General features: G+C 42.7%; 1 protein-coding gene and 1 pseudogene across 5 annotated transcripts in view; one reads left to right on the forward strand and one right to left on the reverse strand.

Moving 5' to 3' along the window:
• CC2D2A (coiled-coil and C2 domain containing 2A) overlaps positions 1-19,519 on the reverse strand; it is a 136,520-nt gene that overhangs the window by 31,665 nt on the left and 85,336 nt on the right. For all 5 annotated transcript variants that reach the window (XM_038533339.1, XM_038533337.1, XM_038533335.1 and 2 more), the window contains 9 exons: positions 18,540-18,678; positions 16,348-16,551; positions 14,153-14,245; positions 12,758-12,849; positions 9,334-9,501; positions 5,434-5,539; positions 4,885-4,994; positions 3,327-3,423; positions 2,782-2,880 (listed from right to left, as the gene is read on the reverse strand). In XM_038533339.1, the coding sequence (XP_038389267.1) occupies positions 2,782-2,880; positions 3,327-3,423; positions 4,885-4,994; positions 5,434-5,539; positions 9,334-9,501; positions 12,758-12,849; positions 14,153-14,245; positions 16,348-16,551; positions 18,540-18,678 (1,108 nt within the window). The remainder of the gene's footprint in view (positions 1-2,781; positions 2,881-3,326; positions 3,424-4,884; positions 4,995-5,433; positions 5,540-9,333; positions 9,502-12,757; positions 12,850-14,152; positions 14,246-16,347; positions 16,552-18,539; positions 18,679-19,519) is intronic.
• On the forward strand, positions 7,271-7,951 carry LOC100685050 (annotated as a pseudogene).

Below are 19,519 nucleotides of genomic sequence, written 5' to 3' on the forward strand. Positions count from 1 at the left end.
CAATAAAGACTGATCAGCCTGGCCTTCAGGTCTCACCCCATCTCTCACAGGAAGGCCTATGTCCCTGCCTCTGCACAGGTCAGCAGAGCATGTATCAGTTCTGTAGATTGACAGTAACAATAGGTCACCTGGGTTCAAATCCTGGATTACACTCCAAGTACCTCACCTTGTGCACTTATAAAGTACCTATTTGTATGGTAGTTAGGTGTGCTGACTGAATAGATACCTAACACTCCGAAAAATGCTGTCATATGCTCAGCACTCAATATTGTTGGCCAGTAGTCATTCCCCCTTTTCTGGAATGCCCCAGCTTTTTATCCCCCCTTGCAAAGTATTCATCATTATTTTCAGACTTGAGCCAGATGTTGTCTCCTTTGTGAATTATTTTGTTATCCCCAGCAGCCTCACACATGGTTTGCATCGTCCGTGTTTGTTACTGTGACACGTTCGGCCAGACTTTATAGTTGTGTGCATATTTATCCATTTGTTCTGGATACCTGACTTCTCTGTGAATAGATCTATATATCACTCCCATTTAGACCACCCTTCTCCAATGTATAGCAGTGTTTTGTATATACAGCAGGTGCTCAATATATGCAGGCTTAATGCACTACAAGTCACTTATATAAAGTGACCTGGTTTCTGTAGAGGCTCCAAAAGACAAGGATTTCCACTTTTGCATAGCCAACACAACAATAAATTTATTAAAGACTGTCTGGTGCCACACAAATATTCAGAGCTGGAATTTGAAATTCACATACTTACGGAGAATCTAATTTCCTTTCAGTCTTTAGTGGCATTTATGTCTCAGGAGAAACAGAGAAAGAAGTTAAATTTTCAGTGATTGCACCTTCCAGGGAGGTATTAAGTGAGCTGTTGTTTATTTTCCTCCTTATACCGGTGCTTTCCCCCAGAGCCTGCACCAGGAGGGCAGGTGAGAGGGTACAGGGAAAAGGATACAGAAATAATGCCGTGAAATGTGCAGCTGAAATAACTGAGCAGATCTGATCTGGGAAATAGGTAGATGACTTAGAAAGGATGGGAAACTATCTCCAAATAGTTGAAGTGTAAGGATTTAAGACAGTGTTTCTCAGCCTGGGCACAGCTGATACTGGGGCCTGATGATTGTCTGTGGTGGGGGCTGTCCTACGCCCTGTGGGGTGTCCACAGCATCCCTGGTCTGCACTGACAAGATGCCAATAACTCTCTCCCACTGGTTGTGACAAACAGAGGTATTTCTAGATCCTGCCAAATGTCCCCTGTGGGTACATGGAAATGCACAAGCTTTGGAGTCAGATAAAATTTTTAAGTGACAAATGTAATAAAATCATTCTCAAAAGTAATACTGAAATGTATAAACCCAAAACTTGAATGGTTCTCTCTCCTTTTACCAGTCTTATTCCCCAGGGATAAGCAATGTGAGAGCATTGTGGGAAGTAGGGAAAATTTGAATCCTGCTCTGCTGTAAGCTTTGGGATTTGAGTAGTGACTTCACCTCTCTAGGCTTCTGTTTATTCATCTGTAAAATGGGAACAATAAAGCTGACTGGCTTGTTGTGAGGTTTAATTGAGGTGACACACAAATCAGCTAGTAACGTCCTGTAATGTGTGTCTAAATATAGCTATTCCTACTGTTAGTAGTGAGTTGGGATTCGACATGTTATATGTAGCTCCAAACCAGGACCTACGAATAGGGAAGCACATAGATTATGGCAAGAAATTTATAACACAGCCTGGCAAAGAGATCAAATTGCCTCATGAAGTCATGAGTTCCCTGTTTGTAGAGACGCTCAGAGTATGGACATTATCACAATACAGTAAAGGACATTCATTTATCAAGAAGGGATTTGGAGTAATTACCTCTGAGTACCCTTCCAAATGTGAAATTCAGCAACGCCAAATAAATGGCAGTTTCGTTTACAAACTCATGTGCTCTTAAAAAATTTTTTTTTCATTTAAGATCTATTCAAAGAGGGAAATGTAAATTTTTTGGCCAGCATATCACGGAAGCTTTACCTGAGACTGACTGTCCCTTTGTCTAGGGGGAGAATTGTAATTCTAATTGTCCCTGAGATTCCAACCCATCCAAACCTCGGTCTTGCTGAAGACTCTGTGGCTGGGGTGACGCTTGCTCTGTGTGGTCATCTCCTGTGGAATTAAACCGACCCCTCTGTAGCTGTGGGGGATTAGTGGCTCAAAGCCTCCTGTTGCCATGGATTTAATACTAGGGTATTAAAGCCATTGCAGAATCTTTCACTGTCCCAGATTAGAGCTACTAAATCATTCAAGAGTTGTTAACCTAATGGGTCCCCTTCAGCAAAATCATTAAACTCTGAAGAAGGGTGTCTTAGTTGAACGAGCCTGTACCAACCATTTTTCATGTCTGAAATAGTGAGCACTCTAGAAACATTAGTAGAATGCACGTGATTAAATGAGCCATCACTGTCCTGATTGTTCCCCTTACATTACTTTCAGGCACACATCCACTCCACTTTTGTCATTTTGACAAGTTTCCGCTTTGTCCCACCTCTGCTTCACTTCTATTTAAATGTTAGAAAAATTCTCAGATTGGAACAGTTCTCCATTAACTCCTAACTCTGCAGGAATTGGATGTTTTACAAGTCACGCAAATATGACACAAGATCAATGGCTTTTTATCTTTCCAACTGCGGCTTGCACACAGGTTCTCTCAATGTAGAGGGTAGAGACCTGCAAAGAAAGCTGTAACAGAAGTGGATACAGCCATTCCCTCGTTTCATGGGATTCTGACTTCGATCCTTACCTTGGCTTGGAAATATATCGTGCTAAATGGAATTTTCACGCTTCCCAACCAGTGTCTCTCAATACGGGTGTGGATTCCACTTCCTCTTTCACGGTCATCCTGAAGGAAAGTAGGAAGCGGTAACTTTAAGAACTCCAGCCACTCATTTATTTAATCTGCCCCAGGAAAATGGTGGGGTTTAGCTGAAAGCCCATGGGCAACGTTAGACAGACCTCAATCCCGTTCTGGTTCAGACACCTAATCATTTTGCCACCCTGGGAAAGTCACTTAACCCTTCTGCACTCACTAAATTGGAGATTTAACAATCTACTTCACAAAGTTATTCTAGAATCAAGACCATATGTGTAACACACCCAGTGCAATTCCTGGAACCTAGCAGACACTCAGTTGAAAATAAAAAAGCTAATTCTCTTCCTCCCTTCTCCCTTTCCTGTTTATACATGTAAAGTTTGAAACATTTCAAACACCACCAAGAGTATGTGTTAACTTACAGTGAGTAGAGGACATGAACATGAGTGCATGTCTTCCTGAAACTGTGAACTTACCTCTAGGACATCGTACAGCACTTCATCGAAAATGTTAATGAACACGTCATCTTTCACTGACTGCAAACTTGTTGTGCTGTAATCCCCATTGGGAGCCCTGCAAATGGGCACATGTGACCAGGGACCATGAGAATGAGTGAGATAGAAAGAATGGGCACTCAAATAGCAAAACTTGAAAAATACTCAAATCCGAGCATAGATATGAAGATTAAAAGCAGTGCTTTCATTTCAAATATTTGTCTTTGCACTGAGATATTATAATATCTATACTCAGGTGGAAGGGGTATTCGACTGGAGGCTCTAGGCAGAGAGAGAAACCCCCTGTCTGCTGGCTTGCCCTGCCAAGCTTCACATCATCCCCCCAACCTGCATGGTGAACTTTGCCAGGAGCCAGCTGGCCATGATTGAGCTGGCTCAGTGGACAGGCTATATTCAAGATCATCAGCTAACACTCATGCCAGTAGGCAGGTTTCCTAAGCAACTGGGCTTTGGAAGATGCTTCTCCAGCAGACCATTCCCTCCTGGTATTATAAGGCTGGTTGAATGGTCCCTGCCTTCCACTTACTTTCTCCACAGATAACTAGAGCAGTGCAGGGGTGAGGTTCATCTCCTATAATATCACCTGCTCTGAGTCCAGCCAGGCCTGGCCCAAGACTGTTGCATGTATTTTGTTGAGCATTTGCCTTTGTGTTTGCTCATTCTTTGTGCTTATTCTGTGCATAACAGTGATATGTGTCTCTGTCTTCTGACTGGACTAGCTCTAATCCTTGCTCTGTCTTTAAGATGCTATGTGGACTTAAGCAAGTCACCTTCCATCTTTGGATTTTCTTTTCTTTTCTTTTCTTTTTTTTTAAGATTTTATTTATTTATTCATGACAGACACAGAGAGAGGCAGAGACAGGCGGAGGGAGAAGCAGGCTCCCTGCAGGCTCCCTAGGATTGATATGAGACTCAATCCTAGGACCCCAGGAATCACACCCTGAGCCAAAGGCAGATGCTCAACCACTGAGCCACCCAGCTGTCCCTAATTTCTATAGAAGTAGAATGAATGTTGCACTAGGTCATTTCTAAGGTTGCTTCAAGATCTGAAATAAGGGAGTCTTGTAAATATAAAAAATCACTTAAAATTTTAAATGCCTATGTATTATTTCTGGTGAGGAAGAAAGTGTAATTATGAAAAGCAGAGAGTTACAGGCTGGGGAGTTTACTTGAAGCTTCCAGAGTCGGGGAGATGAGGAATAAAAGAAAAGTAGTATAGGGGCCCTGTGGCCAAGGGAATGAGAAGCTTTGGGCCACAGAGGCCAGAGCCTGGAGAGGTGTGGGGGTATCCCAACAGTGAACCCGAGTCTCAAAAGTTGGACATTTTCCCATTTTGCTCTTGACTGGAGTCAGTTGTGGTACCACAGGAGCAGCATGGGACTCAGTGTTAGACTCTTTGATCTTGTCCTGGCTCATGAGCTACAGAAACTTTCACTGTAGTCATTTCCCCCTGGGGCTCCATTTTATTCACATTTCTTTCAAATATCCTGCAGTTACCTAAAGAGTAAAATACTCTTACCTAAAAGGAAGTTCAAGTTCTTCATTCCAGCTGGGATTTGGTCCTTCTGCTGTTGTTGTGTGGCAAATCGTTCGTTGAAAAGAAACTTCCACAAAAGGACGTACTAAAACCTTAAATGTAAGAGCAAGTTATTAGCGTCCATAACAGATTGTTGAATTATTTTGTTCTTAGCAGAGGTAGAATATGTTTACTGACTAGTGTGTTTCCAAAGAAAATGAAGCAGAAAAGAGACTATAAAGTTTGTAGGCAGTTCTGATGGGACAAGGTTCTTCTTCTTCTTCTTCTTCTTTTTTTTTTTTAAGATTTTTATTTATTTATTTGACAGAGAGAGAGAGAGAGAGAGAGGGAGAGAGAGAGCACAATTAAGGGGAGTAGCAGGCGGGGGGAGAGGAAGAAGCAGGTTTCCCGAGGAGCAGGGAGCCCAATGCAGGCTCCATCCCAGGACCCTGGGATCACAACCCAAGCCAATGCAGACGCTGAACTGACTGAGCCACCCAGGCACCCAAGGGGCAAGGTTCTAAGCTGTCACCCAGCATCTAGGTATTTCACCTGGCCGAGGGGGTAGTCCGAACTGTGGGTTGGGCTGTGTGTGGTTGGGGAAGCAGCACGCTTCTCGCTGAAAGTCCTTGAAGATCTTGAAGGCTGCTGGAATTTGCTAGGGGCAAGAAATGCATGACAGAAATTAATGACAAGAAAAATCCAATTAGATACTCAGCAAGATAGCTTCTCCAAAGAGGTATGGCTCTGGTGACAGACATTTTCTTTAAGTTTGTTGACACTTCAGAAAGCTTTTCATCTGCATGGGTCCTCTCTGTGACCTAGTAACTAATAGAGCCACCCCAACTTCCATCCCTAGACCTGCATGTCTGGCTGGAACAGAGAAAAGTGTTCTCTTCCCACTCCTCTGCTCCCAGAGAATGCCTGAGTGAGGAATCTGTTTTTCCCCCCAACAAATGAAAGCACCCTGGCCAGCCTGCCCTATCTCCACCCAGACGCCTCCCACTGTGTTCTCTATGACCCTGCACTCTCTAATAAGACCCTTCTCTGGGCCCACCAGGCATCACCGGGATAAAAGGATCTCAGGGATTCCTAGCTTGAGTTAGGGTCTATGGGTCTTGCCCTATTTCCCTTTGGGATTCTTTTTTAATAGATTTAATTTGCTGTACGATGTGGGTTTTTTTGGATTTTATTTATTTATTCATGAGAAACACAGAATGAGAGAGAGGCAGAGACACAGGCAGAGGGAGAAGCAGGCTCCATGCAGGGAGCCCGACATCCGACTTGATCCAGGGTCTCCAGGATCAGGCCCTGGGCTGAAGGGGGTGCCAAACCGCTGAGCCACCCTGGCTGCCCTGGGATTCTTATTTTTAAGAGAGAGCTCACATGCAAGCTGGGGCAGAGGGGTGGTGATAGCGAGGGGTGGTAAGGGTGGAGATAGAGGGAGGGGGCAAAGGGAGAGGGAGAGAGAGAATCTTAAGCAGACTCCACATCCAGTGTGGAGCCCAAAATGGGGCTTGATCTCATGACCTTGAGATCATGACCTGAGCTGTAATCAAGAGTTGAATGCATAATGGACTGAGCCACGCAGGCACCCCATCCTTTTTGGGATTCTTAAAAAAAGGAAATGAAGATCATCTCCAGAGAGTCTCTCCCAGATACCTCTCCCCTCATCCTAACAACACACCTGCGTATTTGCACTGAACTTAATGGTTTACCAAGTATTTCATATTCATTACTGGGCAAAATATAAACTGTCTCTACCAGATTATCTTACCTTTTCACGGATAAGGGTATCAGACAAACCATGAGACAATAAAAGTGGAATATTTAACACAACAATTGCCAGAGAAACCCTTTTTCTCTTTGGAACACCACTTGATTACAGTATTACAAAACATCTGTGAAGTGCCTACTATATTTCAGGCCCTGTGTTAGACTCTGGAGCTGCAGAGACAAATCAGACACACTTCAGCTCCAACTAAAAGGCCAGCAGACATGTGAACAGATAATCATGATACAGTGGGACACACGTTAGAACATAGAGATGGGCATGGGCTGTAAGAGTACAGAGAGAGAGATGAAAAATCTGATCTAGTTGGATGCAAGGGTAGAGGGTTAAGATTTGGGCAGGCTTAATGCAAGAGTTGATATCTGAGCTGTCTTGATGAGCCTACACATATATATAACACAGAGGATCAACTAAGCTTCCTTATAATTTGAATGAAATGGTTTAACACCTAAAAAATATTCTATAGGAGCTGGAAGCCAGAATTATAAAGCAAAGGAAGATGAAACCTCCACTGGATTTTCTTTTCCCCTTCCTTCCACCACCCACTTCCAACCTAAGCTCAAGCCAGTGGCCTTCTGGCCCAGCACAGCTTTCGCCATGGTCCTCAACGGTGCTGACATGCAAGAACAGATTAAGCATATGATGGCTTTCATTGAACAAGAAGCCAATGAGAAAGCAGAGGAAGTAGATGTGAAGGCAGACGAAGAGCTCAACATTGAGAAAGGTCGCCTTGTGCAAACCCAAAGACTGAAGATGATGGAATACTATGAGAAGAAAGAAAGGTGGATCGAGCAGCAGAAGAAAATTCAGATGTCTAATTTGATGAATCAAGCAAGGCTCAAAGTCCTCAGAGCAAGAGATGACCTTATCACAGGCCTACCAAATAAAGCAAAACAGAGACTCAGCAAGGTGGTAAAAGATACAACCAGGTACCATGTGCTACTGGATGGACTGGTCCTTCAGGGTTTGTGCCAATTGTTGGAACCCCGGATGATTTATCCGTTGCAGGAAACAGGATTTCCCTCTGGTAAAGGCTGCAGTGCAAAAAGTGATTCCTACGTACAAAATTTCCACCAAAAAAGATATTGATGTCCAAACTGATCAGGGGGCCTACCTGCCTGAGGAAACAGCCGGTGGAGTTGAGATCTATAATGGGGATCGTAAAATAAAAGTTTCCAATACCCTAGAAAGCCGGCTGGATCTTGTAGCCCAGCAGACGATGCCAGAAGTACAAGGAGCCTTACTGATGCAAATGCCAACGGGAAGTTTTTGGACTAAACCTTTGGAGAAGTGGAGTTCATCCACTGCTCTCCTGCTGTGATGTGGAAGTTTCTGATATTTGAAGAAACAGGGTATCTGTGTGGCTTCCTCTTCGCTGTTCTAATATTCTGTATTATTGGTGGATACTCTCTGTAGCTAATGCCCTTAGCTTAATTGTTAACCATGAAAGTTTCACTTAATGCAATCAGGTAAGCTCCTTCCTAGCTTATCTAAAAGTAGCACAACTTTCATTTGCTTCTGTAGCATGAAGGTAAGGATATCAGATGGTGGTTATGGGAGCTTCACCAAGTCTCCACTCTTCCTCTAGTCTTCCGCTTTCAGTTCTAGAGTTTAGAGGGTGATATGTATGGCGTTCTCTGACATTAAGTCTGTTCTTTAGGCTTAAAATGCATGGGGGTTAGGGGGAGGGGCATGCATTCCTTCCAGCAATAGTAGCTTCACTGTAAACCTGTTTGGGTCTAGAGTGTCGCTCATCTGTAAATGTGATTTAAAATCTAAGCCATAAATATGTCTTATTTATTAAAACAAAAGATTTACATGGAAAAAATATTCTATAGAGACCAAAATAAGAGAAACACTTATACATTATTTTAGAAAACAGCTTTTCTTCCTACAGTTAAGCTTTGAGTCAATTGAGGTGAAGGGGTGTGGCTATACTCGAGGAAGCAATGCTATGCGCAGATTCAAGAGCTTAAATGGACATTTACCAGCAATCAGATGGTGGGAATAGTTGGTGATGATCAGATGTAATGGGTGGAAGAGTTAGGTAGTAAAAAAAAAAAAAAAAAAAAAGTTTAAAATAATGGATAGGGGATAAATTTGAAAAGGAGGATCCTAGAGAGGAAAGAAGATGCCAAAGGCCAGAATGGTGCTCTTCTGTGAATCAGACGGTGCTGGATGACTCTGGACAAGCCACCCATGTGTTTTCCCTTTTGTAAAATGGAGATATTAATAGTAACATGAAATAAGTGAAATAATCTGTGTGAAAGAGCCTCAGCATAGTGAGGGAAACCTGGTGAAGAGACGAGAAAGGTCAGCCTTCCTCATTACACTGATGAAGGCACCAGGAGGTAGAAGTTTTAATACTTGCTCTTTCTTTAATTCTCGCTCATCCCTGTTCTCTAAAGGGAACAAGAAACTCAGGCTCACCTTACCCTGGTTGAGGGATTCCCCATTGCCCCAGGGTAGTGAAACATAGTTGGCATCACTCATGTCTCTGAGCAGATCATTTTTATGCTCATAGCATGTGTGTTTAGAACCTGGGACATAACCCTTTGAGTATCTGCCCCAGCTCACACCTACTTATCTGAGAGCCATTTCCCACCCTCAGGGCTCAGACCCTGTACTTTCCATCCCAGGGCCACCTGGAGGGCTCTCACCTTGTCGTTGGCTTCCTTATGGGAATGTCATAAGCCCGGATAATGTTCACCAACACCTTTATGTCTCCATCGGACAGGTTTTGGGCCGTCACCTTCTTCCGACCTTTTCTCCTTGGCCTTAGTGGTCGCTTTTGTTCTGCCAGCTTGAAAAGGCTTAGCCCCAGAATGCTAATGATCACAGAACAGGATTAGTACTCTAAGGAAAGGAAAGGTCTGGAAAGCTATGAGACAATTTCCCAAACTCTCCCCCCAGGGTCCCTCAAAGGCCCCTGAATGACTCTGTCTTTTTAAGGAGGGGTAGAAATTGTCAAGAAATTCTGAGACTGGGGAGATCCTTGGGTGTGGATCATTTACGTTGATTTTAGCTGCTACTGATCAGAGGAAGAAAAGTATGCTTGGGTCGCTCTTGCTTCCTGCCTTGTGCTCTGCCTTGCTCATCCTGGGTCCCTCGGATGTGTAGGTGCTCTCCTGCTCTGGGCCTTTGCTCGACCAGGCCAGTCCTGCACATGGGGTGCCTTCCCCACTTCCTCTTTGTCTGCCCGGGGCTGCGGTTGTACCACGTTAGGGCCCAGCCATGTCAGCTGGAAGGAGTGTCCCTTTCCTGAGCCCTAGAGCACCCATTAGCCATTAGCCTGCTCCAATCACATGGCAGGTGATCACAGCCTTCCTGGGACTTCCTAGAGTACCTTGGCCTCTGGAATTAGACAAAGCCATGGGACTCCTGGCTCCACTCTTTGACCGTGGGCAAATTATCTCACCTCTTTGTTTCTGTTTCCTCAGCTGTAAAATGGGGGATAATCATACCTACCTCTTGGGATTGTGCAGAGGATAAAGGGAAGGGGTGTATGCAAAGCACCCTGGCACTGGTCTAGCACTTGGTGGATGCTCTAAATATGATGTGACATGATGGCAGTGATGATGCAGGAGGAAGGGGAGGGGCAGGAGGATCCCTCTCCTCTCCCTCCTTCTCACTGAGGTGAAATCCGATAAACACTTCCAAGAGGATGGAAGCACTGTCAGTGAATCATGGTGGGACAAAGGGCCATGAAGCGGATAATTAAATTCCAGCCCAGAGACTGAACAGAAGCACAGATGTGACTTTGTATCTGCAAGCTGACACTGTGCCAGACAGCGCAGGACAAAGCCAGCTGTGCAGAGCCGGCCTCAGGCTGCCCTGTCTCCCTGCGAGCACGGAGCTGCCAAGCAGCCTGCCTGTCTGGGGGCCTCTTTCCAAGGGGCACATGCCAGCTGGGGAGGTGACAGCTCCCGATGGGCTCCCGCTTGTTCCCCAGGGCCTTCTGTCCCGAGGACACAGAGTAGCTGCCATTTATCAACACCTTCTGCAGATCAAGCAGAGTGCTGGGTGCCTTACATAGAATAGTTCTAATCCTGACAAGGGTAACATTTACCCCACTTTTCATATGAAGAAACTGGAGGCTCTGGGAGGTGACAGGATTTGCTGAAGGCTCCTAAGTAAGAGGGAGCTGGGGTTCCACCTCAGGTCACTCTGACTAAACAGACAGTTCCCTCCTCTTTTGAAAAGTCTTATTTTATTTTTAACTCACTTAAGAGCAGGCCCATTACATGTTAACATAATGGAAAGCTATGAAAAATAACTAGGAGGAATGTGAGGAGAGTGACACTGCAAATCTCTTTTCTGTATGTGACTTATTATCTACATTTTATTATTTTTAATTTTATTTTATTGAGATGTAATTGTCATATAACATGTAAATTTAAGGCATACAATGTGTTGGTTTGATACATTTACATATTGGAACATAATTGCCACTGTGGAGTTAGCCAACACCACTATAACTTCACATAATTACTTTTTTGGGGGGGGGTGGTTGAGGGGGGAAACAATGAAGATTAAAGCACTTAGTAACTTTGAAACTTACAATACAGTATTGACTATATTCACTATGCTATGCTTGAGATCTCCAGAACTTATTTAATCTACTGGTTGTGAGCTTTTACCTTTAGACAACATTTCCTCGATGTTCCCACCTCTTAGCCACTGATAACCACCATTCTACTCTGTTTTTATGAGTTTGGCTTTTTTAGATTCCACATATAAGTGAGCTCGTACCATATTTGTCTTTCTCTGTCTGATTTATCTCACTTAGCATAACGCCCTCAGGGTTCATGTTGCTGCAAATGAAGCCCATCTTATTAATCACTCTGCCAGGACCCCCACTAACCCAAATTTGGAAACCTCAGAGAGACACCATGGCCAGGGGATCCTAACATGGCACATCCCTTCTCTTTGTCAAAATTCCTCCCCTCCCTTCCCCTAGAGGCAGCTCTTTGCTGCCCTGCTAGCAGTCAGCATGGGAACATCTTGGTGGTTGGGACCATTAAATATAAAAACATCTTAGTTTAATGCTAAGAACAAACCAAAATTAAAAGAAGAAAGAACATACCCTGAGCCTTCAGAACTTAATGCAGAAAGTAAAGCAGACAAAGAAAAAGAAAGAAAAGAAATGGAAAAACAGCATGAAAAATCACCATCTATTCTAAAGTATAATTTTCATGACTGAAAAAAAACACATTCAGTGACTGGACTCTGAGCCTGGAATAAAGAGGGAGGGTTTGCATGAGTGTATGTGGGTACAACCTCCGGTATATGGATAGAGGCCAAGTCAAAGAAAGGGGCTGCCATGGATGGACTTTTTTTTTTTTTTTTTTTTTTTGTCTCCTTCTTAGCTTGGTGGTGGAGAGAAAGTACATGCATAGGAAATTAACTTTTTAGGAGACCAATAGATTTAATAATCACAGAACAAGTCAGGAAGTTAATGCACTGCACAAGACCACCAATACAGAAAGTTATTTTTTTGTATTTTATGCCTCCACCTTGAGTTGAGACAATTTGAGGATTATTCTAAGTAACAGAGATAATCAAGCAAATGCAATGGAATCCCAACTTCTATATAAATATTCATTTTCCCTGCTGCCCCTGCCCCGTCACCAAACACACAGCAGCTCTCAGTCTCCCCCCTCCACCTGGAACCCTAGTGCTTATTCTGAGCCACCCCCTCAGTCCTGTGCCGGGCAGGGGCGGGGGTGGACTATGGAGCAGTCTAGCAGAGGGAGGTGGAACACAGGAGCCTGTGCAGGAGGGAAATGCTGTCAGACTTAGTCTGATTGCAGCGGGGAAGTGGCAAAGGCTGGTGAAGCTGACTTGGGCACAGTGGGAGATGAGATGTGTATTGGGCGTGATAGAGAGCATCTTTGTGACCTGTTCAACAAAGCCCCCCAACTAATTTAACCATGAGGCATTAATCAGGTTTTACCAGTTCCTAGCCTTACTGGGGCCCAAAAGCATCCCATACAAGGATAAAATCTTCTATTTACATAAAAATTTTAGTTTAATACCATAAAAATAATATTTATAAGAAACAAAAGATTTGTTTGCTTTTACCTGATATTAGGAACTTCTTCTTCTACTATCAAATCCGAAAGAAGAAAATGGTGTTTTGCAATCAGGAAACGATTTATTACTGATTCTCTAACCTGAGGACAGATAATTGTGTTTTTTTTTTTTTTAATTTAAATTCGGTTAACTAACATAAAATGTATTATTAGTTTCCAAGGTGGAGGTCAGTGATTCATCAGTCTTATATAACGCCCAGTGCTCATTACATCATGTGCACTCCTTAATGTGGACTCCACCCCACCCCCTCCAGTGACCCTCCTATGTTTAAGAGTCTCTTAGGAAGTTTGTCTCCCTCTCTGATTTCATCTTTTTATTTATCCCTCCCTTCCCCTATGATCTTCTGTTTTGTTTCTTAAATTCCACATATGAGTGAAATCATATGATAATTGCCTTTCTTTGATTGACTTACTTCACTTAGCATACTACCCTCTAGGGCCATCCACATTGTTGCAAATGCAAGATGTCGGTTTTTTTGATGCTGAGTGGTATTCCATTGTCTATATACACCACATCTTCTTTATCCATTCAACTCAGGCAGGTGGTTTTATTTAAAATGTTCCTGGTCCATTGACTTTAGGGCTCATTGCCTAGACTCCTTCAAGACTTCACTTCTCCCCAGTACTGACCTCTTCTTATACAAATCATCCCGCTTTGCTCACTAATGTAAGCTCCCTAAGGCAGAGGGAGTTCTTTTCCATTCACTGCTTTATTTGAGGGACCTGGGAAAGTTTCTAGTGGATGATAAGTAAAATTCTGCTGAATGAATGAACAATTGGAAAAATATAAGACCAGTCTTGAAGCACACACATTTCAGATTCTTCTTCCTCTATTCAGACTGAATTACTTTCTAATTATTCATCAAATAGAGGACCTCTTAAATGTCATAAATCTTTTTTTTTTTTTTTTTAATAAGGAACCCAGAGTAGATCATTTGGGTGAAAAAAATGTACTATAGTGACTACAGCATTTCCTACAAGTTACATTTATTAAAAGAAGAAAGGGCAAATGGATACTTCAAGTTTTTAGTGCATTAGGGTAGTTAGTATGTGATTTATAAAATTTTTTCATTACAAAGGTGATATGATGCAAACATGCAAATTTGAGAGAAATCATGACTTAGAAATCGTGTCCCTTGCAATCATGCCCCACTTAAGATAACCACTGTTAATGAACTGAGACACATCCTAGTATTTCATATGTTCAAAAGATGAAGATGGCTGTTAATTCCATATCTGTAATTATGAGCAAATAAGTCTACAGAGGTTAAGTAACTTTTAAATAACCCACAGATAACTTAGAAAGATAGACACCACCTTTCCCTCATGATAGGGTGCTGGCTATTTTCCCCCTATGAGGATTCTGTAAAGTGATTTTCCTTACCTGTTGGAGGTACTTGGCTACTATGGCCCTATGAGTATCTATGTGATCCTTGGTTTCAATTACATTTCTGTCTTGTAAACGTTTTTCATAGTCCTAAAATTAAAAAGGATTAATTTTATGATTGTAAATTATTATTATTCTCCCATGTGAGATTAAAGAATTTATCCTGAGATGAATTTATCACATGTGATTTAAGTAATAAGTTATGGTTCTAAATGCTTCTTCCACCTTCTTCTTAATTTTTGGCTCAAAATTGATCTTTGATGCAGTATGTAGGTTTTGGTACCAGTTGGTTGAACTGCCTTATAAGTAGAAGATAATTCTTTTATTTATTTTTTATTTATGATAGTCACACACACACAGAGAGAGAGAGAGGCAGAGACACAGGCAGAGGGAGAAGCAGGCTCCATGCACCGGGAGCCCAACGTGGGATTCGATCCCGGGTCTCCAGGTTCGGGCCCTGGGCCAAAGGCAGGCGCTAAACCGCTGCGCCACCCAGGGATCCCAGTAGAAGATAATTCTGTAGAGCAATTATAGCATAAGAGGCCATGCTACCTCACCCAAGCAACTTAGCCCAAACCTCGGCTTACATTTTTGTCTTTTCTATTTTAAGTAGAGCAATTGCAAAAATAGTAAATAGCATCTGGCTGCAGCTGACTTGGGTCACCCACTTGGAGGAGAGTATGAGTGTTAGTGTTGTCTTCTTAGGCTGCTGACTTTGCTCTATCTATCATAAAATCCCTCATGGGCCCAGGAAGCTGCCATGTTCTGCTTCAGTCCTTCTCTAGTCACAGCTGAATGCCCAGGGTGGCTCCTAACCTAGCCTGGGCAATATAAGCCAGCTGTTCCAAGATTTTTAAAAAAATATTTATTTATTTGAAAGAGAGAGAGAGCACCCTCAAGCATGGGAGTGTGGGGGGAGAGACAGAAGGAGGGAATTCTCAAGCAGAACCCCCTGCTCAGAAGAGCCCAATGGGGGGATGCATTCATGACCTGAGCTGAAATCAAGAGGCTGATGCTCAACTGACTGAGCCACCCAGGTGCCCCTAGCTGTTCCCAAGAATTTTAAGCTTGGGACAAGAAGACACATCTCTCTCTGCTGGCTGAAGTAACTAGATGTGAACTTGGATAATGTTGGTGACTATGCAGCCAAGTAGAGAATCTGTCTCCAATGGGGACCAATAAGAAGCCCTGACAGGACAGAGAAAAGTCCTGGCAGCATTCAGGTTCTACATCCGGCCCGGCCCTCACTGAGGCACAGATAAATTCCTGCCATTCATGCATCTTTAGATATTTAACCCTATTTTGTCATTTCATCATCCAATAAACTTCCCTTGCTGCCCAAGGTAGCTCAAGTTGGCTTTTTATCTCTTACTATCATGAATCCAAACTAATACAAAAAGAACCAAGTAGCCAAAAATATTCTTCAATAGTTTCCACATTTTTTACATAAAAAAAAATCACAGTGGTATCAATTTCTAATGGCTCTCCACTTACCTCATCAATACTAACTTGCCTTTCTGGTTTTCATTGGCCTGTCCCTTCACCCCATTATCTGTAGCTCCTCAAAGTCTCCCCACCTGTGGGCACCCCCTCACCTGTGCACCCTGCCCACCTGAGATGGCTGAGACCCCAGCAGCTCTCCCCCAGCTCTTACCAAGCATTATGCTCAGTAAATAACTTAATGTGTTAAAATGGCATTGAATTGACAGGAGCAATGTGGCAGGATCATTTCCCATAGTAACACATAAGATACTTTTCAACCCTACAGTTCTAATTTTTCTTAGTTGATATGTCATTATATTGGGCAAAGAGATTATTTAGACATTAGGTTTAAGAAAAAGAATGGAGGGGCAGCCCAGGTGGCTCGGCGGTTTAGCGCCGACTTCAGCCCAGGGCCTGATCCTGGAGACCCAGGATCGAGTCCCACATCGGGCTCCCTGCATGGAGCCTGCTTCTCCCTCTGCCTGTGCCTGTGCCTCTCTCTCTCTGTGTGTGTCTCTGATAAATAAATAAATAAAATCTTTAAAAAAAAAAAAAAAGAAAAAGAATGGAAAGGTTATGGTAAGTACTATAAACGAGAAACCAGTATCACTACTGAGAACACGACAGCAAGAAAATACACAGGTAATAGTATACCGAACGGGACTGAGCTGGTTAATTATCTTATTAATTCCTCCATGGCAATTTCTTACCTGGAATACTTTTTCCATAATTTCTCGGTCATATGCTGGAATTTGTTTATAATTTCGGAATTCTGGCACCTCTTGGCTTCTAAGACAAAGAAGCCTGAATCGTTTAGATCTATTTAATTCCTCATCTGAGACAAAGTTAAATTCTTGTTGCAGCTGTTCCAGTCGAAAGAAATCAGGGACATAGGATTCACCGCTGGTAGCAACCTATAGAAAACAGAAGGGGCACAACTTTAGGTGGCCATGGGCAGACTGTATCTGAAGGAACCTAGCAGTGAGCTTTTGGCAACAGAAGCTGGGACTGAGACTTGAAACATCCTGGATTCGTTTAAGGACAAAAATAAGTTAAAATATCATAGTTATAAGGTAGATGCTATTATATTACTGTCCTAGCTCTAAAAAGTACCCCAAATCATTTTTGCAAAAAAAATTGTAAAGTTCATCTTTTGGTATGCATGCTTCCCTCATATTATGCAAAGATACAGGCTGAAAAGTGAGAGATTTCTATCAGTATCAGTACTAGGTGCCAACTGGAAATAGGATTGCTTATATACACAGTGTATGTAAGATCTAATATATGTATTCAAAATAGATTTAAGATATATCTTATCTTAAAATATTTAGTATAACTTAATATAACTTTAAAACTATATGTAACAAAATATTTTAAAATATTAAAAAAAAAAAACAACTATGTACACATGTAGATAAGGGACCAGAATCAACTGATTGGCTTCTCTGGCTCCAGGGTCATGCTCTTCTGTCTTTGAACAGCACCTCATGGCCTTGGTTCACTGAATAAAGAGAGCCAGAGATGGATGTGGGTGCTCACCCCCCTACACTGGCACAGAAAGGATGGTTTCAGGGTACCACTGAGAGTCTGAGCAGGTGGGGCTGCACCCTGCCCACAGTCTGCTTGGACTTTGGGTGCTTTGCCAGTGGCAACTTCCTCCTCACAGGAAGAAAAACAAGGAGCAGAGATTTGTTGGGGCTGTGCAATAGGAAAGGTGATCCTGCTGTGAAAATCCAGAAAAAGAGACTAGTCAGGAAGGCCAGCCCTGTGCTCTGTCCTTCTATGGGAAGACAAATAGTTAAAAAGGAAAAAATGGAGGTGACATTTGTACTTTCTTACCACTGATTTAAATATAGTAATTGAAGCATGATTTGAAAACTCTACATGGAATAGACTATGCTCTAGGTAATATGGCCTATTCTTTTTAATATTTCTTTCAGTGACATTAAGAAGCATCATGTTGGAAGGAGAGCTTAGAAAGATAAAGGTCAAAATAAGCCAGAACTTACTTTGAGACTTATCTTAGAAAGTCAAAGACAGAAATGAAAATGTAATCCCGGTTATACTTACCCTGCTGATGAACTCACACTAGTAAGTATAATCACAGAATATGTTGCTATGGTCACTTTCCAGATCATCTACTTGTTTATTATGTTTTTGTGGGAATTATGAACTTGGGAGTAAGAACAATTGTATTTGCCACCAAGAACAATCATTTATTGACTAAAGTTCCATTTTATTTATGAATTCACTGAAGAGAGAATTTTGAATGTTATGATAGACACAAGCAATTTATCTCAACATACTTAAATGAAACCTAAATGATAATCTAATTAATCATCAAACAGGAAAACAAGCAAACAAAACCACCATTTCTTAAAACACCCCACCAACTCTTCCAAATGTGATAGACTAAGCATGTGTTCTGAAATCAGATTGATCTGGACCTGAGTTCTTACCAGTCCTGTGAGCTTGAGCAAGGGACTCTGAGGGTCCACACTCAGGCTCCTCTCCATCAGAGGGGCCAAGTAAGACCTTTCCTTATGGTTTTATAGAAGTTGGAGGTAAGAATAACAACAACACTGCAACAACAACTATTATTTATTGCATACTGATTGTGTGCCCAGCTGAGTGTTGAAATGCAGCAGTGCATGTGCTCATGGCCACACTGTGAGGGTGTCACAGCACCTAAAAGCATAGGTGCTTGCTTTGATTGCACAGCCAGGCCGATGCAGAACTGGACTGTCAACCTGTCATTCAACAGCCCACTCATGTTCTAAAACGCTATCACACTGGAGAACACTGTGTGAAAGAAAATGTGTGTAAAGGTCTGAGCCATTTCTATTATTATCGCACCAAGTCAAGAAATGGGAGTGTGTACATGGTTCTCCTGCCACATTACCGAGATTAGCTGCATCAAGGGGGCATTGTTGGGGTCGTTTGGGTCGAGCTTGGACTCTGCTGCCCATTTGGCCAATTTTTTCAAGTCTGTCAGTCCTGACGTACCAATAGACGAGATGGCATCTGCCCTCTTCAAAGCACTGGAAGAAAAGTTAATGCCATGAGATAGACACTTTCACAGGGCAGTTTGACTCAAGCCCCAAAATCCCAGGGACAGCATTGCTTAAAGAGGCTCTTCTTATCTATGGGAGAAAATCTGATCATAAGGAAGGAATTTTGCCAGTTTCCTTTACTTGATGACTGCTACTAAGTATGTCATAGAGATAATAGAGAAGAGTGAATTGGGGAAGAAAATACTTGCAAACCACATGTCTGATAAAGAGTTGATGTTTAAAATACACAAGGAACTCACAACTCAATAGCAAAAAAACAAATAATCTAATTAAAAAATGGGCAGAGGACCACAGTAGACGTTTCTCCAAAGAAGACATACAGATGGCCAGCAGGGATGTGAAAATGTGCTCCACATCACTCACCATCAGGGAAAGGCAAATCAAAACTACAGTGATGTATCACTTGACACCTGCTAGGATGGCCATCATCAAAAAGACATGAGATCAACTCAGGACACATCTGTTGGGGCAGGACCAAAGCAAGACTTGAGCCCTGGCACCTGGCTCCCATAGTGCAGGCTGCTGGGACACGCACCAACCACGAGGAGGTGGGACCCGCCTGGGGGGACCTGCTGAGACCCAGAGTGCCTTTCTTCTGGTCTGGAAAGGAACCAAAGGGGCTAACAATCAAGGAACAAATCTGATAGAAGGGACCTATAATAACCAGAAGGTTCTACCACTGTCATCATTCACGTGGAGGACCACATATACACAACCGTGTGCTGTGCGCTTCCCCTGGCTATAAAGTGGGGACAGGAATCCTTCACAGAGTTACTGGAGAGATGAAATAAGGCAAAATGCTTTTTGC

Source organism: Canis lupus, chromosome 3, assembly GCF_011100685.1.
Source record: "Canis lupus familiaris isolate Mischka breed German Shepherd chromosome 3, alternate assembly UU_Cfam_GSD_1.0, whole genome shotgun sequence".
In the NCBI taxonomy this organism is placed as follows: Eukaryota; Metazoa; Chordata; class Mammalia; order Carnivora; family Canidae; genus Canis; species Canis lupus.